Here is a 26,144-nt window from a genome sequence, read left to right as displayed (position 1 = left end):
TTTCATATTATTTAGAAGAATGATTTATTCACATAAATTATATAAATACTAAATATTTGTATATTGGTATATTATTATTATTGTTTTAATATAATTCCATATATAACCACATATATAAAAATTAAGTTAAAGGTTTTATAAATGTTAAATCATTTATATTATTTTTATAAAACTTAATACTAAGTATAAATAGAAGCCTATATCCATATACTAATTTTATATTTATATATATCCATGTTTATATTAACTATACATGGTAACATATAATTCATGTTTATAATACTAAGTACTTGCATTAATTTTGTATATATATATTTATTTCCATATACTAATTTCATATTTATATATATCCATGTATATATCACATATATATATATGGTAATATATATATAGTTATATTACAATTTTTTAATTATAATATATACTATATATTCTACGTAATACATGTTGTACATATATATTATATTCTTCTTATTTTTGTTTAGTTATATATTATGTATAATATTTTTCTAATGTTTTACTTCTATATTAATTAGATTAATAATATAAAAATGTATACAAATATGTTATATAAATACTATATCTTTATAAATTTTATATATTTAGCTCCAATTTCTTAATATACTTGATTAATCAAATTTACATAATTGTGGGCTAGCTGAATTAATTAAATTTATTTATATAAATAAATTCATAATTAAATCAAATGAGCAATTACAATTAACCCGATAAATATTCTTAATTAAATAAATTTAAAATCTAATTATAATTAATCTAATAAATTTCTTAATTAAATAAATCCATATTCTAATTAAATCATAATTTAATTCAATAAATTCCCTTAATTAAATAAATCCGGATTCCAATTAAATTATAATTTAACTCAATAAATTTACTTAATTAAATAAGTGATTTTGGACACTACAGGCAGAGAGAAAAACGAAATTGAATAAGTGATTTTCTTTCATCGAACATGCGGGTTGGTAGGAAAAGTTATGTACTTGTACAATTTTTGTATAGGAGAAATTGAAACAAAACGAAATTCCAACGCGTTCAGCTAGATCAACAGGTAGCTAGGGTTCTATCGCTCTTACGTTGCATTACTGTATGAGTCTGACATATTATGACACACTTTTACCGAGTCCAATTAATGAGTCTGATGTACTAATTATTGAACATTTATTGATCTCCCGTATAACAATTCAATTTCAAGTTTCAACAATTTTACTTCTTATGATTAACGAAGTAAGCAAACACACCAACAAACGGCGCATTGACATAAGTGGTGGGCTCAGTTTGCGGCGCCTGACGTCGATCATCGTCGAAGGAATCTGTTCCATCGTTAGGCCCTCCGGCAATAGCTCCAGTCAGCTCATTCAGATTAGGATTGGGGTTGTCTAAGTAAGAGAAGCCGTTTGTGCATTTGATGAAAGAGGGATGCGCATTGATGGACGGGAGGGAGGCCGCCCTGTGATGAATGCGCTGAGGGAACTTGGGGCCGAAACCGACCATGTAAGACATTCCCGTTGGATTGGTGCCTAAGATGTAGTCCGCCTACGCACATCGACAAACAACATTATTAATTCATTGATATTAATTCAGAGAAAGCGATTAATTAATATAATAGAGTTTTGATGGTAAATTAATTACCTGATTTTTTGCAAATTCTACAAGCTTCCAAGCGGGGAATTTGGTGTTGCCGCAAGTGATTCTTTCCCTGGCTAGCCTGAGATGTTTAGCATAGATAAGAGCGAGCAAAGAAAGTGAACCCACGACTTGACTGTTGCACCCTTCGGTCTTGAAGAGCAGACCCCCTGTGCATATATAAATTAAATAATTAAATGAATTATATATTCTCCAATTTGAGAAATATTTTCACTCTGCCATTTAATTTTTTTCGTCGAGAAAATGATAATTACACGAGAAGTTATTAGTTAATTGACGAACCTGGCGTGTATTTGATGGTCCTGGTGGGGGATTCTGGTAGCACGGCGCATGCAAAGGTTTGAGCTTCTTTTTTGTACCGACCAATCTGCAATTTTAATTTGTTAAAAAATTTGTCATAATTAAGTAAAAAAATAAAGCCGGTTTATAATTTTAAAAAGTAAATATATATATTCATTAATAGATATATGAAATTAAATTAATTAATTAATACCTGGCTTAGGAGGACGTAGGTTCCTGCGTGTTTATTGTCCCATGAAAACTCAGTATCGATATAATAATAGCCAGTTACTTCTTCCATGAGTTTGATGTTTCGAATGGCTTTATCAACATATTTTTGGTATTTTTGGCTGTTGGTGGCTTTATTCAACCATGCTCCAGCCCAAGCTAACTCATCCTGCAACATAAATAAATATATAAATATTTTACTAGAAATAAAAGCAATTAATTAAAACTATATTAATTATAATTACTTGGTAGCCACTGACATCACAGTAAAATGGGCAGACTGCGTGGCCAATGCTGTCGTTGTATGAGCCCTGGTATTTGGTTGCGAAATAATACGCCTGCAAAAAATTTATAAAAAAAAAACAAATAAATTAAATTGTATGCATGCATTTATATGCGTTGGAGTTTAAATTCACGATGAACGGCAACAACTATGGTTGCTATTCAACGGCAAAACCATTGGAGCAACTAGCAAAAACGTGAATTGAATTCCATGACAACTGTTCGTGTTTTAGCTCGAAACGTGAATTGAATTCATAGTTATGTTCACGTTTTGTTTCAAAACGTGAATGGCTTCCGACGGCACAACAATTTGGCCGGCGTAAATAGATCCGACGCAGGGCTGTTCGGCCGGCGCAGTCTCCTAAGGTTATTTTTGATATTAAGAGGATATTCGATTAATGAAAATAAAATAATTACTAATTAAGGAGTAGACATGAAAATGAATGATTGTTAACATTCATTTCCTTATTTATATTTTTATTTATGTAATTTAACATTAACAATAATAATTATTTATTTTTATTCCCATTCTCCACCATTATTTTTCTAAACCAAGCCCCCTTCTAATTAAGCAGTATATATATATATATATATATATATATATATATATATATATATATATATATATATATATATATATATATATATATAATCATAAAATATTTGAAATTATATACATATTTATAGCGATAAAATTAGGGGTGGCAATTTTTGACCCGACACGAAAACACGACCCGAACCGAACATGAAAAAATCATGTTAGGGTTGGGTAGTTTCGGGTTCGGGTCGAAATCGCGTCGACCCATTTGACCCAATTAATAAACAGGTCGGGTTCGGGTCAACCTGAAATTACCCGATTACAACCCGCGAACCCGTTTATAAATAATTATAAATTTAAACTAAAATTACAAATTTAAAAAAGTTAAAAACCCTAAACATAGAGATATGTTATGCTATTGATTGCAATGTTGCTATGGCTTATCATTTATGATATGAATTTTCAATTTGTGTAGATAAATGTTATTTTTAATTTTTAATTAAATATACAAATTTTATTTAATGAATTCAGGTCATATTCGGGTCAAACGGGTCAAACAGGTTAAACGGGTCAAACGGGTCAAACGAGTTAAACGGGTTAAACGGGTCAAGCGGGTTAAACGGGTCAAACGGGTCGGGTTCGGGTCAAGTGCAAATAAACAGATCAGGTTTAGGTTGAATATTTTGACCCGAAATAATAATCAGGTCGGGTTCAGGTTGTCATTTGCCAACCCGCCAACCTGTCAACCCGAACCTGTCAACCCAAACCCGAACCGAATTGCCACCCCTAGATAAAATACTATCACAATACCATTCATATAGCAGCTCTTTATAATCATTTCTGTTTAGGGATGATAATTAATGGGTCGGGTTCGGGTCAGATTTTATATCCTCCGTTCTTATAACTATCGGATATAGGATTTCTGATGGGTATACTCATACCCATTAAATGATCGGATATCTTCTATAGTTATAATTTTTCTTCTTTCTATCCAACTATTATCATTCAACAAAAAATATATTAAAATTAACAACCTATTAAATATATATATATATATATATAATTAAAAAAATAGATTAAACATTTATATATTCTCCTCTTAATATCAACAAAAATAATAAGTTAATTTTGGGGGAAAAATTTCTTTAATATATGTATATATATTATTTAATCAGATATTCGGGTCGGGTATCGGATATTGATAGTCCCTCTATACCAATACCCTCCTCCATTCGGATCGGATGTCGGATCCTCTATCGGGTTCGGGTGAAATTGTCATCCCTACTTTTATCGTCGGGGCATGGTGCCGTGGTAGGACATCCCGGCATCACGATTTATCTTAATGATCTATGAAAAACTTCCATGCTCGAATAATCAATGAACCTAATTGAGATTACCATTTTTTTTCTTCTATATAATCACTTGTATTATTAATTTCAGGGTTTCAAATACGCACCTCCTTCGCTTTAGACAACAAGCGCGAGGAGTAGGCAGCGTCGTAGGTCTTGAAGGCGATTGAGGCAGCAGCCAGCGCGGCGGCGATCTCGCCGGCGACCTCGGAGCCCGGGTGAGTGGTGTTGACGGCGTACACGGGGCGCGGGGTGTCCATGTCCTCGGGCCGTTCCCAGCAGTTGTGGTCGCTGTTGGGGTTGCCCACCATGGCGTAGACGGTGTTGGGCAAGTTGGCCGTGGCCTTGAGCAAGAAATCTGTGTTCCATCTCAGAGTTTCCGCAGCATTAATCCACTCGCCTCCCTCGGTCATCCCGTCGCCGAACTCGATGATGCTCCACGCCAACATCGTCGCCGTGAACGCCATCGGAAAGGTGAACTTCACGTTGTCCCCCGCGTCGTAGTATCCCCCCGTCAGATCAACCTAAACAAATTAATTAAGAAATATAATACAAGAATAGGCAGGCATGGATGTGTATATAGATAGCTAATTGTCTTACACCACCCTTTTGGCCATCGCGTAGAGCCGAGTTCTTTCTCCAGGTCATGCGCTGCGAAGAAGGAAGCTTGCCTGATCGCTGCCCTTCGAAGAACAACAAGCTCTTGCTCATCGCGACCTTGTAATCGTGCTTTTGCTCCCATCCAACCGATGCCGTTGACATCAACAGCAACACACCACAAACAACAATGCAAATCCTCTCCATCGACATTTTCTTTTCCTTTCAAGTCAATTCTTTATTTGTCATCTTAAAGAATCGGTATTTTATAGACATAGATGATCTTAATAGGATAGTGGTTCATTTTCCTTAAGAAGTTTATATATATATATGTATATATACACATAAACCTTATTTGAATAATAAAACTATGCATGATAGGATCTAATCAACGAAATATCAAATATTGAATTGAATCGTAATATTTTATTCCGTATATATATATAAAAACCTTATTTGAATAATAAAACTATGCATGATAGGATCTAATCAACGAAATATCAAATATTGAATTGAATCGTAATATTTTATTCCATTTAATTTGGAAAGAAACCATCCTTACAATTATACATATACATGTCTAATTTTGTGAATATTTGAAAAAAAATATTATACATATACATGTCTAATTTGTGAATATTTGAAAAAAATATAAAGGAAAGTACTTAGGGGAAATGACTCTAGAAGAACTCTTTTTTGGTTGCACTGCAAGAAGATGCGCTGATATAGTGCATAGTGGTGGGGCCCCGGAAGTGATATAGCGGTCAGAAGTCAAGGTGACATGGCGGTCAGAAATCATGGTGACATGGCGGTCAGAAGTCAGGAGGACGTGGTGGTCAGAAGTCAAGGTGACATGACGATTAAAGGTCAAGGGGACGTGGCAATAGGAAGGTGGGGCGATCAGAGATTAAAGGGACAGGGCTGCACACACAGGTCAGGATTTATAAGGCGCACACACAGGTCAAGATTTATAAAGCTGATACACAGGTCAGGATTTACAAGGCACACACACAGGTCAGGGTTTATAGAGCCGATACACAGGTCAGGATTTACAAGGCACACATAGAGGTCAGGATTTATAGAGCTGATACACAGGTCAGGATTTACCGGGCTGATACGCAGGGCTGTACACATAGGGCAGGATTTACAGGGCTGATACGCAGGGCTGGATACACAGGTCAGTGTTAGGATCGATGGTCGCGGCTAGAGAGGGGGGTGTGAATAGCCGACCCCAAATTCGTTCTTTTCTTTCTACAAACTAGGGTTAGCGTAGCGGAAATAAGAACAAGAAACGAAAACAAAAAGATCAAACCTCAACGCGTCGATGTAACGAGGTTCGGAGATGAAACTCCTACTCCTCGGCGTGTCCGTAAGGTGGACGAAGCCTACCAATCCGTCGGTGGATGAGACCCCGGAAACCCGGCTAATAATCACTCCTTCTGGGTGGAGAAACCTCGCCACAATGTTTTGCAAAAGCAATACAGGAGTAGAAAGAAGCAAGAAGCAAAATACAATACAAATGTATGAAACACCTTCGCTTACTTGCCTTCTCTTCGACTGGATGAAGCAGCAGCTTCTCGGATCCAACCACAACAGCAACAGCAACTGATCAGTTGGTCCCAGCCGAGTGGAAGCTCACAAAAAGCTTCAGGAACGAAGAGCTCAACAAAGCTCGCAGAAGAACTTGCAGCAGCAAGAAGAAGAGGCAGTAATAAGAAGAAGAAGAAGCTTCGAAGAAGAAGCAGCAGCCTAGAAGCCCTCAGCCTCTTTTATACCTGCATCCACCTGCGAAGAAGAAGCCAGAAGAAACTAGCTGTTGCTACGCAACGGCTAGGACGTGGACCGATCATGCTTCATCCTGATCGGTCCACAAGGGTCCTGATCGGTCATAAGACCGATCAGGCCCTTCCCTGATCGGTCATGGAGACCGATCAGGTCCTTCCCTGATCGGTCCCATGACCGATCAGGACCTTTCCCTCCCGAAGGTGATCTCCTTCTGATCGTCTCCTGATCGGTCTGCAGACCGATCAGGAACTTCACCGTATGCTACTGATCGATCAGATAAGCAACAGAATACTTCTGTTTGGTCACTGATCGGTCACCAGACCGATCAGATAACCCAGCGTATCACTGGATCGGTTACCAGACCGATCCAGGTTTAGAGCTCCCAGCCCTAAACCCTACTTGGTCCTGAGAACGAGCTACCGAGCCCTCTCCGACTTCGTCCGGTCCAGAGAACGAGCTACCGAGCCCTCTCCGACCACAGCCCGGAGAACGAGCTACCGAGCCCTCTCCGACTTTCCGTGCCAAGTCTCCATCTTGGTCTTCTCCGTGCCAAGTCTCCATACTTGGACTTTTCCCGTGCCAAGCTCCCTGCTTGGACTTTTCACCAGATGTCTGGTCAACCTTGACCCATTTGGATTTCCCTTGCCTGGCTTCACTCACCAGGACTTCCAAACTGCCTAGCTTCACTCACTAGGTCTTTTACCTGGCTTCACTCACCAGGGTTTCCCATCTGCCTGGCTTCACTCACCAGGACTTTCTCCAACTGCCTGGCTTCACTTACCAGGACTTTCACTTTCACCTAGCTTCACTCACTAGGATTTTCACCTGGCTTCACTTACCAGGATTTCCCGAACTGCCTAACATCCCAGTTAGGACTTCCCAGTCAAGTATCCGGTCAACCTTGACCTACTTAACTCTTCTTTATCCAACCTGATCAGACCCTGATCAGTATCTCTCCGCATGGACAACTGCACCTGCATTGTCCATGTCTACATGTCTTTCTGTATTGTCAAACATCGAAACCATGACCAAGGTTTACGCTTGGTCAACTAAGTCAACCTTGACCTATTGAAAATTGCACCAACAGTCAGGAGTTGCAGGATTGGATACACAGGTCAAGAGTCACAGAGCTGATACACATGTCAGGATTTACAGGGCTGATACGCAGGGGGCGGCACACACAGGTCAGGATTTACAAGGCACACACACAGGTTAGGATTTACAGAGCTGATACACGGGTCAAGATTGACAGGGTTGTATACATAGTTCAGGACTTACAGAGTGGGATACCCAGTCAGGGTAAGCTGACCTGGTTGGTCATGCACTACACAACAATCAAGCCAAGGAATCGTAACCACCTGTTAGTGAATAATTACCATGTGTGAGGGAATATGCTAATAGTCTATGATTCCTTATCCACTGATCCTTCCTCTGGCCTATAGGAGAATGGCACATGTCATTCACCGCCAAACAAATCCTGACACCCGACATTCCCTGACGCCTGTCAGGTTCCAGAACTACATCAGGTCATATAAAAAGGGAGGACCTCTCCCTTACGCAGGTACGCGGACTCATCCTTTTGTACTCGTCTTCTACTTTTCCAGTGATTTTACTATTTTTCTGGAGAAAAAGTACTTGACTTGAGCGTCGGAGGACCTGCTCTGGGGACTTTTTCCTTGGTTCTTGGTCTCTAATGTTCCGTGGGCTTGTCTGAGTGTGCGTAGAGAGCTCCCGCTTTGTCATCCTCGTCATCAACCCCTGTCAGCAGCCTGAGATGACCTTGGCTCCTCGTACCGTGCCAGTAGAGGGCCTTAGTCGCCCTCCGTCAACGCCAACGCCAGCACAGCTGGCCTTCGTTTGACTCAGATTCCGGACGGGATCAATTTGGTGTCGTCTGTGGGCATCTTCTCCACCTGTTCTGGAATGTGAAGATGGACGACGTTGGGAGGTTCTCTGTTATTATCACAGTCCTGAAGGATCCCGACGGATATATTATCTTCTACCCTCACTCCACGGGTATTCGGGAGTCGAGGGATTGAGTTGGAGCTTCAGCTGACCGATAGGTTAGTTTTTCCAATATATTTTTTCCATGACTCCACGGGTATTCGGGAGTCAAGGGACTGAGACAAACTCTTAGTCGGTTGCCATGACTCCCCGATCAGGTGCGTTACATGCTTCGCTTCCTTTTTACGGTTATAAGAGCTGCTATAGCTCCCAGATAAGAGAGTGAGATTCTAGTTCCTTGATAAAAAACTAGGGCCTTCAATTTTTGATCGGACACTAGGGGCCCAGCTCCCCGCTCCTACATTAGGGACACAACTCCCCGCTCATACAATAGTAGAGACACAACTCCCCGATCATTGACTCGTAGTATGACTTCCCGATCCGGATCTGGGGGTCTCGCTCTTTGATTACAGGCTAGGGGCCTTACTCTCCAATCAGGGACCAAGGGCCCAGCTCCCCAATTAGGCGTGTTTTAGGCTCTGCACCTTTCACCATAAGGCTCTGCATCCTCTTACTGCTACAGACTCTGCACCCTTCACCATGAGGCTCTGCATCCTTTTACTGTTACAGGCTCTGCACCCTTTACTATGGAGTTCTACATCCTCTTACTGCTATAGGCGCTTTGTTGGTTGCTACTCGGAATATCGTACCGGTTCCCTTGTATAAAAATTTTGTACAAGTCGTGAACCTTTCCTACCAACCTATTGTGTTCTTTAGAAATTAAATATGGAATCACAAACAAAACTTAACATTATTGATTTCAAATTTAACTTATCTGTTCTTAGTGATTTAGACTTGGATCGCAAACGATACTTAACATTATTGATCCAAATTCACCAATGTTACAAATTCAATTAAATATTAATTTCAGAGATCGGCTTCTAGGTTAAACATGACGAGGCACTAGGCCTTCTTGGATATGGGAGCAACCACCACTTCCTAAACAAAGTCTTTCAACGAAATTTAATATTTAATTTCCTTATAGTAACCCTATGTTCAACCAAAAAGAACAATCGAATCACAAGTTCGAAAAACAAAAGAAACACAAAATCGAAAACATAAATTTGATTACCTAGATTCATTAGCCTCTTGTGTTTGGTATTTCAAAATCTAAATAAAAGGATGAACTAGTTATGATGTGAAAACTAATAATTAGTTATACCTTTTATAGCTTATAGACCTTACGATCTTTTGTCGTATTCCTCTTCTTATCTCGGGCATCGTGTGGACGACGATCTACCGAGACGAGAATCCACACAAGCTTCCTTCTTCTCTAAGCAAGTTTCGGCCACCACAAGAACTCCAAGAGAAGATGAGGTTTGGTCACCACCACCAAACTCCAAGGGATGCTAGAAACAAAGTCTTCTTTCTCTACTTCTTCTCCAAGCAAAATCTGGCCACCAACAAGCTCCTTGGGAGTTGATGCTACCGACCACCAATGAAGAAGAAAAGGAGGAGAGGAAGAAGATGAGGGCCGACCACCATAAGGAAGAGAGGAATAATAGATGATAGGTTATGAGGTGAGACACCTCTACCCTCTCTTTTATATTCCTTGGTCTTGGCAAATAAGGAAAGTTTTAATAAAAACTTCCTTATCCTCTTTGCCAATAAAAGGAAAATTTATTAAAATTTTCTTTCTTGTTTCTATTTGGTCGGCCACCTCAACATACTCCATACAAGGAAAGTTTTAAATAAAAATTAAAACTTCCTAATTTGTTTCCGGAAATTTTTAAAATAAAAATTTCTCTTTTAAATTCCCTTCATGGTTGGTTATAAAAGGAAACTTTTATAAATTAAAATCTATCTATTAAAACATGTAGATGATTTACAAAGTTTTCTCTAAAATTAAAATCTTTCTTTTAACTACAAATAATGAAAGATATCTTTCTCTTAATTTTTACAGAAAGCTATAAAAGGAAAGATTTAATTTTAAAACTCTCTTTTAAAATAAAATGAAAGTTTTATAAAAAATTAAAATATTCCTTTTAACTACAAATAAGGAAAGATATAAAACCTTTCTCTTAATCTTTTGTAGAAAGTTATAAAAGGAAAGACTTATAATTTTTAAACTTTTTTTTTAAAACCATGGCTTCCACATAAGAAAAGATTTTAAAAAATAAAACTCCTTTTAATTTATTATGGCTGGCCACCTAAGCTTGGGTTCAAGCTAGGGTCGACCACCACTTGATCCATCCAAGCCTTGATGTGGACGACCCTTGCTTGGGCTCCAAGCTTGGCTTGGCCGGCCACCTAGGATGAGTAAGAAGGTGTGTATGGATGGGTATAACACTTTATAATTAAGAGGCTATGATAGGAACCGAGAGGAGGAATTGGTTTTGGTCTCCTGATGAACTTGAGCTTCTCGTGTTCGTCCCGAACACCCAACTCGAGTTCATCAATAATAACTCATTCCACTAAAGAGTTATTATTGAACTACCGCACCAATCCCATATTACTATATGAGCTCATTCTTATCATGAGTGTGTTAGTCTCCCTGTGGTTAAGATATTGAATGCCCACTAATTAAATAAGTTACTGGCAACTCACTTTAATTAATATCTAGCTCCAAGAGTAGTACCACTCAACTTTATTGTTATGTCGGACTAAGTCCACCTGCAGGGTTTACATGACAATTCTTATGAGCTCCTCTTGGGGACATCATCAACCTAAATTCCTAGGACACAGTTTTCTACTATAATCAACAACACACACTATAAATACTATTATTTCTCAACTTATCGGGCATATTGATTTATCGAACTAAATCGTACCCTTTGATAAATCAAAGAAATAAATATTAAATATATGTGCTTGTTATTATATCGGGATTAAGAGCACACACTTTCATAATAACAAAGGTCTTGTTCTTTTATGCAGTCAGTATAAGGTCGGATCCTTTGGTCCGTATTTTACAAACTAGGAGATGGTCTACTTATATATATTGGTAAAAATTGATGATCCTTATTTATTTTATAAATAAGATAATTAATCTTCACTAATATAAATAAAAGGATCATCCCCTATCTGCAAAAGGATCTCAGCTGCTTGTAATTACCATAACTCCCCACTTGTAATTAATAAAACGGTCTATTTTACATTATAGGTAGGGGTCCTGATACATATAAGGCATATAAGATTAAATCATGGATCATCCTAATAAAATTACTTCTTTTCAATCCGAATTTAGATGAAAAAAAAATTAGTCAAAATAAAAGTATCAAAGATTCTATTTTAATTAAATTAGAAAATCAAGAAAAAAATTAAGAAAAGACAAATCTTGTGTTAGATCCCAGCAAACAAAACAAAAAAAAATTTCTTCAACAAAATTATGCGAGATCTAAAAGTAAAAAGAAAAAACGATGTAAGAAAAGCAAGGAATCAAGACCTAGATTTATTCCTAAATAAAGTTAAAAGAATTAAGAATACGTGAAAAAAAAAACAGAAATTTGATTCGTGATTCCGAGGGGGTAATTCATTATAATCGTCGATTAAACGATAAATAAAAATAACTTTATATAAGACTCAATTATAAGTATTTTATTTTATATATTGCAATTGTTTCATGCATTTTAACAATATTTACCACTACAATATCCAGATAGTTTCAACTTAATTTTATTAAATTGATAGAATTATTTTTCAACAGTGGATATGAAATTTATTCAGTTTTTACCGGATTCGATAGATAAATTTCTAAAATAATATCTAAATTACTTATCATGATTTTAAGATTACTAAATCACGTACTTATTTTCTATTTTACTCTCATTATAAAATTAATTAGATTGGAAAAAAAATTAGTCGACTAATTTTTTTCTAGTCGAAATGATTTTTTTTTGTGTTTGAAAATTTTATCAACCGATTTCAATCAAAATTGGTTGATAGACCTAGATACCTCGAAATAATATGAAATCAGTTCTTATGTATTCTTCTAGTTCTCTTGATTGTAAAAATACTATCGAACATCAATTTGATCGAATATATTGAGAGTAATGATTTTCTAAATATAAATGTATCTAAAAAATTAATTCGGGGTTAAAATATCAATCCTCTCAATATGTTTAATTAAATTGATGTTTGATAATATTTTTACAATCAAAAGAACTAAATGAACATATAAGAACTAGTTTTATGTCATTTTGAGATCTCTAGGTCCATCAGTCGATTTCGGCTAAAATCGATTGATGGACCTAGAGACCTCTAAATGACATGAAACCAATTTCTATGTGTTCTTTTAGTTATCCTAATTGTAAAAATACCATCAAACATCAATTTAACGGAATATATTGGGAGCAATGATTTTTTAAACATAAATGTGTCAAAAAATTAATTTATGTTTAGAAAATCATTGATCTCAATATATTGGATCAAATTGATATTTGAGTGCATGAATATAATCATAAGAACTAGAAGAACTCATAGATTTGGTTTCACTTTATTTTGAGCTCTCTAGGTCCATCAACTGATTTTGGCTGAATGAACCTACATTTATTTTATTTAAGTTTATTCGACCCTAATTTTTTTAAAAAATCACTACTCTCAATATATTGTGTCAAATTGATATTTGATAGTATTTTTATAATAAGGAGAACTAGATGAACACATAGGAACTGATTTCATGTCATTTCGAGGTCTCTAGGTCCATAAGCTAATTTCTGTCAAAATCGACTCTTGGATCTAGAGACCTCATATATGAAACCATTTCTTATATGTTCGTCTAGTTCTACTGATTATTAAAATGTTATCAAATATTAATTTGACCTAATATATTGAGAACAGAGATTTTTTAAACACGAATGTTAAAAAATCATCACTTTAAATATATTAAGTTAAATTGATATTTGATAGTATTTTTTATAATCTAAAAAATTAGATGAAAATATATAAATCGATTTTATATTATTATGAAGTCTTTAGGTCCATCATTTTATTTTAATCGAAATCAATTGATAAATTTTTAAGATAAAATAAAATTAATTTAATAGGAAAAAAATCAATGGACTAATTTAATTTTGTTAGTCGAATTAATTGAAAGACATGAATAAAACGGAAAGTGGACACATGAGTTAATAATTTAAAAATTATGGTACCTTCCAGAAACATCTACTGTGTTAAATAAAAAACGGAAATTTATTTATATTGGATTAATTTTGTTTGTCTTAGTTCTGACTTCTGAGATCTATCATGAATAAATGCTCGGCACTTCGGCAGCTACTTGTCAATGCAAACTGAGACTTCGTACCACCCTCTCAAGTCTCTCCTTGACCATTGAATAACAGACATCATCACACTTCAAGTTTATTCTTTTCCCCTTTTTCTAATAAAATATAAAAGCACTAAGAGAAGACGATCGCATCAGAATCGTTTGTATGAACAGCCGCATCTGAAAAAGTTGTTCACTTCTGACTCTTTCAATCTCCTCGCCGTCTTGCCGCTGCTAAATGAGAGAGAAGGGACTTAATAGAGAGCTGTTGGCCATGGCGAGCACACAGTCGATCATCTACATTTACGTCTTCTTCTTGTTCATGGAGTGTTGGTTGGGTAATGACCTCATTCCCATACACTTTTTTGAAAAAGCTCATTCAAGCATAAAGTGGCAATACTTGTGAGCAATTTTCTTCACGATGGATGGGCTTTGATCATGTTCTTGGAAGTTTCACTTCATTTGTTACTCCGCAGCTTGCTCTTTAACTTTTATCTCTGATGCTGTGGTTTTCATATGCTTACTATAGTTCACACATTGCCATTCACACTTAGACTAGTTTTAGCAGAAAAAAATGAAGAGTAACTCACACTAAATTGATGTTAGACTGTGAGATTCTCACTAGTTACAAACCTTGCAATAGTCTCTGTTTATTCACTGGAGGCAAGACAGCATCAGAAGCCTGAATCCACTACCACAATTCCAACTCTTTCGCCTCCTGAAGGCAACACCACCTTCATTGATAGCAACACATGGTGTGTAGCCCGGCCAGGCACTTCTGAGTCTGAGCTCCAAGCCGCGCTCGACTGGGCCTGCGGACTCGGTGGCGCAGACTGCTCGCTGGTCCAGCCCGGTGCCGCTTGCTACCAGCCAAACACACTCCTCTCTCATGCTTCCTTTGCCTTCAACAGCTACTACCAGCAGAATGGCAACTCGGACATTGCATGCTACTTTGATGGAACAGCAACCGTCACCAAGAGAGATCCAAGTTAAACTCTACAATATCGAAGTGTGTGTTTTCTTTCTATCTAATCATGTTTGGTGAATGATTTTGCATTTCGTTCTCATGACAGGCTACGGATCCTGCAAGTATCTCAGCTCAGAGTGAGTGTTACTTGTGTTGGTTCATCTTGTCTAACCAAATAGCTTATATTGATCGCATTGCGTGCTAGTTTTAGTTTACTACCACAACATGTCTGAGAATGAGTAAGATCTTTAACATGGTTCCAGAAGAACAATTCAGACAACTTTAACATGGATCCTAGTTTCTTAGATCATGTGATTAAGTGATTACTTAGCAAATCTATTGATCCGGCAGTAAGAATGGGAGACCCACAGATAGGGTCCCGTCCGAGCGGAACCCGAGATTACCCAGCCAAAGGTTTGGATTTTCGACGCCAAAGCAGGAGAACTGGAGCCGAGTGACCGAGCGGAAGTGTCCGCTCGGCCTAGGACAGAATGGCCGAGCGGAGGTGTCCGCTCGGCCGGAATCGTGGCAAGGGAACAGTGGTTAGCCGAGCGGCCTATTCGCTCGGCTCGGGATATGGTATGTCAGCAAAGGCATGATGATTAGACTGTACGCAAGATGACACTATTAAAGGCCCCACTATCACGTCACGGAAAGGTTGATACAGTAGTGATATGGCCTTATGGATGCCCTTCTGACAGGCCCACACCTAGGCATGGTCGAGAGCAGGTGATTGTATCAACAGTATGGTCTTATGGATGCCCTTCTGACAGGCCCACACCTGGGCATGGTCGAAAGCAGGTGATTGCTTCGATTGGTGTGCCCAGGCTCCTTTGAAAGGTCTATATAAGGTCTCCACTTCTTCAACCGAAGGTACGCGAGTCTTCATCCTGCAGCCACCTTCTTCGCCTATTCCCTTGCCTGACTTGAACGTCGGAGGGTCGTCGCCGGGATCTCCCCGGCCCGACTTCTGTGCAGGTTCGCCGGAGCATTCGAGGATCCAGCAGAGAGCACCACATCCCCAGCGTCCGTTGACTCCTGATTCGGACAGGATCATCTATGTTGTCAGTGCAGGTTGACTTCTGCTTCTGCTTCTGCTTCTGCTTCTGCTTCTGCTTCGACTAGATTTCAGGTGAACTCCCTCTTGAAGCTATTGCCAATCCTAGTACTGTTCGAAATCGTGTGCATTTGTTGTATTGGTAATTTGATCATATGGTAGTAAACCTCCATATGGTGGTTTTACAGTCCATGGCGTCCATGATGATGCTGTGTAATGTTTATGTTGTTGGATTTTAACTCTGTAGGCTTTTGAGTACTGCTGGTTTTTGTATCGGTTTCTTCGAATTGATATCGAAGGTAAAGCAAACACAGAAATGCAGGTTTGTAATACTCACCAGGGTCTTTCAAACAACTAAAATTTTTAACCAAGGTTTTTAACAAGCATTTGGCGAGTTCAATTACAGAAACATGTTAAGAGTGATCAACTAAGTTATTTCTGACTTGACCATAAGAGAATATTTGTTCAAGCTTCATTTGGTGAAAAAAAGTGAAACCACCATCACAAGGGTAATGAAGGCAATGCCATATTTATATGAATTGGAAGAGTTTCCCTTCCTTTTACATCAACAGGCATCTACAAGATGCCATGTTTTTGATTGAAAACTTTGGTGAGATTGCAGAACAGTTGCTGAATGTTTATGCAACAGAATACACAGAAAAACAGATAGCTTGACTGTTAATTAATCAAGAATAATCGTCACAGTTGGTTTGCAAGTTTACACGCACAAGGAGGTTTGGTAAGAAAATGTAGAGGCAAGGAAGCTACTTAAACCCATAAGAAACCCTAAACTGCTCTGCTGCTCTGCTTTAATCAAGCGTGTTAACAACACTTAACTTTGTTTACTTCACCCAAGCAACTTCATCTATTTAACGCCCCTTTTCTGTCCGCTTAATACGCATCTCATCCTTCACTTAATCTCTTCTTAGTAGTAACAAGCACAGATTCTTTCTCTCCAGCAATGGCAGACGAGAATGGGAAGCAAACTGAGATGGAGAGCAGGCCGTGGCATCAAACGGTAACCCTGTTACTCGTTTCACTAAGGTTGGCAGCTCTTGTGGCCACCTCCACGGCTGCAGGGCTCATGGCATTCAACAAGGAGACGAAAACAGTCACAGTGGCCGTGGTAGGGACCAACCCCATTCTCCAATCCTTCACTGCGGCATTTCAGCAAACACCTGCCTTTGTGTAAGCTTCCTTCTCTAGCGTCGATATTTGAGATCCATTACGATTTAGCATTTTCGACATTTGGCTTCGTCACAGATACTTCGTGCTTGCCAATGCCATAGCGAGCCTGTATAATCTACTGGTGATGCTGCTCCGGCCATGCTTGAAGAACAGAGGACGTCAAGTTTTAGTGCATCTGTTGGACATGGTAAGTGGGCTCCTCCCGTCGTAGGATGACGACGGAGAGTTTTTTTCGCTGAACTGTTGCAGTGCTTGAGCAGGTGGTGTTTGCTTTGGTGGTGACTGGGGCAGCAGCTGCAGCATCCATGGCGGAGTTGGGGAAGAATGGGAACAAGTATGCGCGATGGAATCCCATCTGCGACAGATTCGAGGCCTTTTGTATTCGTGGAGGGGTGGCTCTCGTTGCTGCCTTCATTGGAGCTGTCCTGCTCCTGCTCATGAACGCTTTATCCGTCGTAGGCTTGACGTGCAAGAATGTGACAAGCAACAACAATTAGTTGCTCGCCCCAGAAGGAATGTTTATGTGCATGTGCTTGTGCGTTGTGTTTGTCTGCTGTGTGAGCATTTTACCGACTTGAGAATTTATCCGTTCAGAAAATCTTCGAGTTTATGAAATTTTAGTCGGGAGTTTTTCGCTGATTAATTATTTGAATGGATTAATGAACAGAGAGTTAACCAAATCTCGTAATTATACCAAGCGAATCTAATCCATTAATAATTTCACGTCATCAGTGACGCCAGGGCTTGTTCGTGAATCAAACCACCGCGCGCCGCCGTCAACACGCGTCGGAGGAGGATGAGCTGGCGGAGCTCGGAGAGCCTCCGGCCGAGGGAGGCGGACTCCAGCCGGAGCCGGCGGTTCTCGTGTCGGAATAGCAGGCAGCGGTGGGACATGGACCCGGCTCGGTTCGCGAGGTCGCGGTTCAGAGACATGAGGCGGTCCGACTCGGTCCGGAGCTCCTCGAAGCGGCGGCGCTTGCGCACGCGGCAGCGGCGGGCGGACTCGCGGTTGGAGATCTTGCGGCGGAGCATGCGCTGCTCGTCCGGGGACCGCGGTCCGGTCGATTCGGAAGGAGAGCAAACCGGGCCGAGGGAGTCGAACCAAGAGGGGTCGAGGAGCAGCATGGTGCGTAATTAGACGGGCGAAGAAGAAGTGGGAGGAAAGGGAAGGAAGGAGGAGGCGAGCCACCGCATTTATACACGCGACGGCGGCTGAGAGGAGGAACAATCCATTCTGTGTGCGGGAGTCGATCAGGCACGTCGGCTCGAGAAGTGGACGGCGGATGGATGGACCGCATGGGAAAAAGTATGGAGATGACGTGACGAGGTCCCGCTGAGGCGTTGGCTTAACGACGAAGGAAACGGTGGCGTTTGGATTCGACTAGATTCTACGTGGCCGTCGTTGACCCGATGGACTGCCGCGGCAAAAAGCAGTTGACAGTTACTATTAGATTTAGACTGACGTATGATCGTGCATGATATCCATGATCATCTTATCTTTTTCTTGTTAATCTTTCGTTTGCCAGTGACAAAAAGATCGACAATCCTTTAATTTGCATGCTTTTTGCTCAAAGTAGATGCCATGCACAGTCGCATCTCTGTCAGACGTTGCCAACCATATCCGTCACGTTAAGTCGAAGCCACTGGAGCAGCTGTGGGAGCCTAAATGAGTGCGTGTATCATGGGGCACAGACTTTAGCTGGCCACCGTGGGATTAAAGAACTCTTTTTTATGCCTACGTCAGTCGATCACTCTAAGATCAAGATATAAAGATGTAAAACAGGATAAAAATTTATATTTGAATGAGTACAAATGAGGATGAACATTCCTATTTGTAGCACAGAGGGCTCTTTGAAAATACATATGTAGTATAGTTCGTGTATTTTAGTACGAGTGCTCGGGTGACTTGAGCCTTTTGTGCTTGGGTGCATTTGGGAGCTGTAACATTTTTTCCTACCTAATATAGTGATGCCTCCCTCTTCGTGCCTTCCTCGTGGAAGTGATCAATATGATCCTAAAACTATCATAATACCTCAATTAATCTCACAGTTAGGCTATTCCCCACACTTGTATCAAATGTTCAAGCTTCGATATAAATGTTTGTCTAATTATTTCTCATAAAATCCTTTCACACTAAGTGGTCCTCTATGTTGATCTCCTCGGATAGGATCCTTGGGATCTTGGTGATATGACTTCAATATGCTTAAATGGAATACTGAGTAGACCTTGAGCCTGGATGGAAGCTCCAATTTATGGGTAACCTTATCTACTCTTTTTATGATTTGAAAGGGTTCCTTATATGCCCCCGATAATGGTACAACGATAGCAGTAGAGTGTCTTCTCAATTTTTTAAGTATCTAAAGATTGAATCCTAATTTTGACGAATTAATAGATGAATGTTGATCATCCTAGGATTAATTGGTGTAAGCTAGATAATCTGATGCCAACTAAACAAAAGTTCCTTATACCACATCATAAATCCTTGTGGCTCTTAAGCTTGCATAACACCAAATATAGCTTCACAATCACTTAGAGTGTGTTTGGTTTACGCATGTTCCATTTTCATTTTCTGGAAAACGCGCGTTTTCTACAAAATAAAAAATGATTTTTCATCATTTTCTATTTTTCCAGAAAATACTATCTATTTTTTAGAAAACAGGCATGAAAAATATAAACTAAACATCATTTTTCATAAACACACGTTTTTCAAAAAATAAAAATGAAAAACGTACAAACCAAACACACCCTTAGTTTCCCCACTTGACACTAGACATTTGTTCTCAAAATCTTCTGATCTACCCACTTCTTGTGCAAGCAAGTTATGACTATATATTTAGGGCTTGGTGTAGTGGCAAGAGGCTGGATACATTTTCCAAGTAATCAAGCTTCAATTCTCACACATGGCACACTTACGACAATTAAACTACTAGTGAAGTTGTGACATCACGTTAGGAGCCACGTGCTTCTTGAATTTACTTGATGGATGGAATATGGGCCGAACAGTATATCGCAAGATTAGTGTGGTTATAAGATCTAGATACCTGGGATGCGGTGATAAAGGGGGCCCACCAAGTGTAGGTCAAAGAACAGAGACAACCAAAGGACGGAGACAACAGTCAACGTAGAGGTCAAGGTCAAGGAGGTCAACGCCAGAGAACCAACAGGCCCACTAAAAGGGGGTCGAGTGGAGCTCTACTACAGTGGCCGATCGACAAAAGACTGGTCCAAATAGAACACCTGTACATCCAAGATCATCGAGCGCTCATCACAAAGCAGAGGAACGTGGCGACGACCGGAGCATCAGTCCAGTCGGGCGAAAACAATCAAGCTAATGTGGAGGTCAAAGTTAAGGAAGTCAACACCAGAGAACTAACAGGCCCACCAAAAGGGGGTCGAGCGGAGCTCTACTGTAGTGGCTAATCAGCAAAGGGATGGTCCAAGCAAAACACCCGTACATCCAAGTTCATCTAGTGCTCATCACGGAGTAGAGGAACGTGACAACGACCAGAGTGTCAGTTCGATCGAGCGAAAACAATCCACCGAGCCGAGTCATTGTAGGGAAGCAACAGAGGTCGATCGAGCGGGGATCCCCGGCCGAGCGGCTCCCCCACTCGGCTAAACAGTGGGACCTGCTCATATCCTTTGATATCCCTTTGGGAGATAATACCATCAACAATGAGGCATGGTTAACAAGTGAATCGTATGACGAAAGCTTCTACTATTTTGTTAGAAATTTGCATGTCATGTTAAGGTATGATGTCAAAGACACTTTCCTGACATGTCCTTTCATAGGATAAATCGAAAAACGTGCCCATACCTCGAGGAGCGTGCACCTCGCCTGTTGGGGTACTATATAAAGAGAGGTTCATGGACCAACGAAGGTGCGCGTTATTCACTATTCACGCTTGCGCTCACTGTTGCTCCACTTTCTTCTACTATTCCGGTGACTAACTTGAGTGTCGGAGGGCCAACGTAGGGGACCCCTTCCCTGGCTTGGCACTGATGTTTCTTGTGTTATAGAGTGGAGCGGAGTTTACATCCAGTCAACATAGAAGCCACATCCTCAATTAGCCGTCTCCACGATTTTCATACAAGATCACTTAGCAAAAGAAAGTTATGACTAGATATATATATTTCTTTCGAGACTTGACAAACTTGTAGGTAGCTGAAGTTGGACCAATATAACCAGCAACAATAGCCCTAGAGGTGAGCAGTTGTTGGTATGTGGCCTTGCTAAGCTATAGATTGTATGAGAACCGTTGGTATAATTGATCTCAAGAGTTTTGATGTTTGTTTGACAATATATTTAATGGAGCTTGATCAAGGTTGACATAGTTAATTGAAAATTTTAGTTAGGTTAAGGTTGAATAGATGACTGGCAAGTGGTGAGTAGTCTATCGAGTGACTAGCAAGTCCAAGCAGGTCAAGATGACTTGATGTTTGACAAGAGGAAAACCCTAGGGGGGTAATCCTAGGTTTTGGAGGAGTGAACTCCAAGTAAAAGCCCTAGTGAGTGAAGGTAGGTGGTAAAAGTCCTAGTGAGTGAAGTTAGGTGATGAAGTCTTAGTGAGTAAAGCCATGTAATGAAACCTTAAGGAAAATAACCTTAGGTACCTAGGGGGAGGTAACCCTAGGTAATGAAAAGTCATGGAGGAGTGAACTCCAAGCATGTGTGATCGAGAGGTTGACCAGACCAATGGATTTTGGTAAATCTACATAGAGTTTTATCAACACTATTTACTATTGTGTTAATTTAGTATTGCAGAAAAAGTCTTAGTGGATTAGGTAACAAACACTGAGCAGAGAAAGTCTAAATAGGTCTGGAGGACCTGATGTTTGGCAGATAAGTTGAAGTAAACTACTGAAGATAGTGAAGTGAGGTCGTATCATAATAGGGATAAACCTTAGGTACTGATCTAACTAAAGAAACCGACGGAGGTTTCTAAGTTGATATCAAGACAGTCATTGTTGGTCCCTTTGGAGGCCAGCAAGAGGGGAGGGGTGAATTGTCCTGAAAAAATAAATTCAACCTTTCTCAGATTTTCAACTAAGTACAGAACACTTGTAATTAAAAAGACAGAGACTAATAAAGAAAATGAACACAGAGAAGTTACTTGGTTTGCAATCAGAAGATTGCTAATCCAAGGAGAATTAGGCGGCACAAGCTTCTGGACCAAGGCTATGTTTATAGCCTTGGTCGGAGCGCCCTGGGGGAGGGGGGGATAAAACTTTATCCCCCAATGTTCAAATTACGATTGACGCGATCCTGGTCAAAAAGCTGACACCGGGGGCCTGGAATGGTTCCGAGCGCTCGGACGGTCCGGGCGCTCGGAATGGATTCGGTCGCCCGGACCACTAAGTCAACCTAGTTGACTTTCTGGTCCGGGCCTTCTACTCCGGTGCTGCTCGCCTCTATCCGGGTCTTCCGCTCCGGCTCCGCTAGCTTGGGTGATCTTGGCCATCCGGAATAGGGCACACCTGAACCCAACTTTCGGCCTTCTCCTCGAGCAGCCTTCCTTCCCGGTTTCTCGTCCCTCGAACGTTGCGTACGTTCTTCTTGTCCATCGGTGTACTCTTCCGCGGTCTCCTTGTCCCTCGGACGCACCGAGTCCGTCGGCTCTCTCCCCGTGTCGTCATTCTCGCTAGCTACGTCTTCCGCTCGACTCCCTGTGTTCCTAAGCTCCTGCACACTTAGACACAAGGGTTAAACAAAACATGACCTAACTTAACTTGTTTGATCACATCAAAATACCTTGGGGTTCCAACAGTCATTACTGTCTCATTCATGCATACAATATTAACACTAATCTTGCTCTGTAGATTTATGTTCTAATTTTGTTTTATAGGTTAATTATTATTTATGTTGCTAACACTGTTTTTCAGAAATTGGTGTTCTGTTGATGAAACAAGGCTATTCAATCGATAGATCAAAGAAAGATCAGAGCAGTGAGATTTGATCAGGACGCAAAAGGGAACATTCAGTTTTGTTGATAGATCAGCTTATTTCCAGATTTAATGGAGATTCAAATCAAAACAGAAAAGGTAAAAAGTTGTTCAGTTGAAGAAACAGAGTTGATTAGTCAATGGAATGGTGAGATTTATAGGATCGAACAGATCAGATCTCAGCAAATAAGGAAGGAGTTGTGGTTTTGTTGATAGATAGAAGGTTTAGTTGACGGATCGGTTAGTCGAAGGAATAGTTTTTTAGTCGATAGAACAAAATCTATAAAAGAAGCCCTCGAGCTCCAAGCTAGAAATAACTTTTGGTCTTCTAATTTACTACTACGTTTCTTCTGTGCAGGTGCAAGCTTAGACTACTACGACGTCGTGAAGTGTCCCACAACCTGCAACTTCTTTTTACACTCGTCTATTGTCAGTATATTTAATTACTTGCACTTTATATTCACATCTATAATATTTCTTTGTCATTTAATAGATTGTCCAACGAAAATGATCTACAATCGTGGACCTTAGAGTATGAGTCGTCAAAGATTTTGAACCAAGTAAAAAATGACCTTGTCTTTTTTGCTTATCTTTTTAATCCGCTATGCACTCTGTTTTTAACAAAAGTAAAGAACAATTTTAAAGAGACGAGATTCACCCTCCCTCTCTCAACCTCAATGATCCTTCAAGAACTGAGTTATGTCTAGCCGACATGGCTAGTCTCACTATGAGGCACTCACATAATATTTGAGACAAATTTATAGCAATTCATTGCTCCACTCTATCTACCCATTGGTTTGAAAATGCACACTGATAGAAAAGTTTAAGTTTACCCCCATTAGCTCGAACAATTTGGTTAAAAATTTGTCTATGAACCATCTAACTCGATCACTAACAATGGACTATAGCACCCCCAATATTTCACCACATTCTCAAGGAGTTGCCTCCTCAATTGGACACTCCTGTGTGCCTAGAATGAAAGTCTCATACTTCAAGAATTTATCCATTGCAATCATGATGCAGTCAAATATTCTATCAGCTTTCAACAATCATATTTTAAAGTCCATCCAGATGCTTTCCCATGGGTGTTTGGTGTAGGCAATGACTATAAGAGATTGGTTGGGGGCTTGTGTTCCGTCTTGTCTTGTTGGTACACAAGGAAAACCTTTATTTATGCATCAATGTTGTCTCTATGGGCTAACACAGTTGGTTCATGCAAAGGTGCTATTGTTAATAGGCTTGGGGTTGATTCACAGCGGATGTATAATGTCTTGCTGGTTGCCTCAACTCTTCATTTCATGAGCTGCTGTTGTTGGGAGAAGCCCCCTATAATTTATCTCTCTTCTAGACAGGGGGAGTATGTTAGAGTGTATACCGAAAGCCTAAGCTTTTGTAAACATTTATTTTGAATCACATTTGGTCAAATTATCTACATTTGTTTGTAGTTGTTCAATTAATTTATATTGTAGATAACATAGTATGTGGTGTCACATACAGAAGATAATGTTATCAGTACCTTATAAAATATAAACAGTAGCTCACGACCAAAATGGAAAAGAACAAACCATTGGAAGGTCGTAGTGTAATTAGGTATTAGTTTATCTTAACTATATAATTACACTAGTACACTTAGAGTGTATTGAGTAAGACCATCATAGGTCATTTCTTTTATACTGACTTTATATAGGAACAAGACCTTAGTTATTATGGAAGTGCGTACTCTTAATCCTAATATAATAACAAGCACATATATTTGATATTTATTTCTTTAATTTATCAATGGGTGAGATTTAGTTCAATAAATCAATAAGCCCGATATGTTGGGAAATGATATCACTTATAGTGTGTGTTGTTGATTATAGAAAGAAACTGTGTCCTAGTGATCTATGTTGATAATGTCCCCAAGAGGAGCTCATAAAGATTGTCATGTTAAACCCTGCAGGTGGACTTAGTCCGACATGACGATAAAGTTGAGTGGTACTACTCTTGGACTAATATATTAATTAAATGAGTTGTCAGTAACTCACTTAATTAGTGGACATTCGACATCTTAAACACAGGGAGACTAACACACTCATAATAAGAAGGAGCCCAAAAATATAATTTGGGATTGGTGCGGTAGTTCAATATAGTTCTCTAGTAGAATGAATTATTATTGATAAAATTAATTTGTGTGGATAACCTAACCTAAGCTAGGGCCGGCCAAAGTTTGGTTCATGAGTGCTTCAAGGTGGCCGACCCTAGCTTGGGTTCAAGCTTGGTGTGGCCGGCCCAAATTAAAATAAAAAGAATTTTTATTTTTTAAAAATTTTCTTATGTGGATAACATGTTTTAAAAGAAAGTTTAAAAATTTAAATCTTTCCTTTTATAAGATTCTACAAAAGATTAAGAGAAGAGCTAAATCTCTTTCCTTATTTGTAGATTAAAAGGTTGATTTTAATTTTGGTAAAAACTTTCCTTTTTAACCATGTTCATGATTTAAAAGAAAGTTTAAAAAATTAATAATTCTCTTTTATTAGTTTCTACAAAAGATTAAGAAAAGATTTGATATCTTTCCTTATTTGTAGATTAAAAGAGATTTTAATTTTTAGAGATAATTTTCTTCTTATCCACATGTTTAAAAGAAAGATTTTAATTTATTAAATTTCCTTTTTATAAACCAATCATGAAGGGATTAAATTATTGGAGAAATTTTTATAAATTTTCGGAGACAAATTAGGAAGTTTTAATTCTTGTTTTAATTAAAACTTTCCTTGATTTGGGGCTTGAGGTGGCCGGCCATTGTATTTGAAAAAGAAAATTATTTTTAATTAAATAATTTTTCTTTTCAATGGAAAAAGAATTAAGGAAATTTTTATTAAATTTTCCTTATTTGCCAAGACCAAGGATTATAAAAGAGGGGGTAGAGGAGGTTTCAAGGTGAACGACTCTATTCTATTTTTCTTCCTCTTTTCCTTGGTGGTGTGGCCGACCCTTCCTTCTTCTCTTCTTCTTCTCTTTGTGGCCGAACCTCTTCATGCTTATGGAGTTTTAGTTGGTGGCCGGATCTAGCTTGAGGA

General features: G+C 39.1%; 2 protein-coding genes and 1 pseudogene across 2 annotated transcripts; 1 reads left to right on the top strand and 2 right to left on the bottom strand.

Annotated features, from left to right (window-relative positions):
• Positions 1 to 1,224: 1,224 nt before the first annotated feature.
• On the bottom strand, positions 1,225 to 5,151 carry LOC121999344 (annotated as a pseudogene).
• Positions 5,152 to 16,811: 11,660 nt separating this feature from the next.
• Positions 16,812 to 17,757, top strand: LOC122000053 (CASP-like protein 1B1). Its single transcript, XM_042554624.1, has 3 exons — positions 16,812 to 17,142; positions 17,218 to 17,329; positions 17,403 to 17,757. Exons 1-3 carry the CDS (start codon positions 16,916 to 16,918, stop codon positions 17,637 to 17,639), a joined length of 576 nt encoding a protein of 191 aa, XP_042410558.1. The 5' UTR covers positions 16,812 to 16,915; the 3' UTR covers positions 17,640 to 17,757.
• Positions 17,758 to 17,862: 105 nt separating this feature from the next.
• Positions 17,863 to 18,267, bottom strand: LOC121999342 (basic leucine zipper 4-like). Its single transcript, XM_042554037.1, has one exon. The coding sequence runs from the start codon at positions 18,265 to 18,267 to the stop codon at positions 17,863 to 17,865; it is 405 nt and encodes a 134-aa protein (XP_042409971.1).
• Between the last annotated feature and the right edge of the window lie 7,877 nt (positions 18,268 to 26,144).

This window comes from Zingiber officinale, chromosome 7A, assembly GCF_018446385.1.
Source record: "Zingiber officinale cultivar Zhangliang chromosome 7A, Zo_v1.1, whole genome shotgun sequence".
NCBI classification, from domain to species: Eukaryota; Viridiplantae; Streptophyta; class Magnoliopsida; order Zingiberales; family Zingiberaceae; genus Zingiber; species Zingiber officinale.
This window is presented reverse-complemented; position numbering and strand designations above follow the sequence as displayed.

Coding starts and splice junctions, on each gene's coding strand:
- LOC122000053 (XM_042554624.1), top strand. CDS start 16,916: ATGGCAGACGAGAATGGGAAGCAAACTGAGATGGAGAGCAGGCCGTGG. Junction 17,143..17,217: donor CAGCAAACACCTGCCTTTGT/GTAAGCTTCCTT, acceptor GCTTCGTCACAG/ATACTTCGTGCTTGCCAATG. Junction 17,330..17,402: donor TAGTGCATCTGTTGGACATG/GTAAGTGGGCTC, acceptor GTGCTTGAGCAG/GTGGTGTTTGCTTTGGTGGT.
- LOC121999342 (XM_042554037.1), bottom strand. CDS start 18,267: ATGCTGCTCCTCGACCCCTCTTGGTTCGACTCCCTCGGCCCGGTTTGC.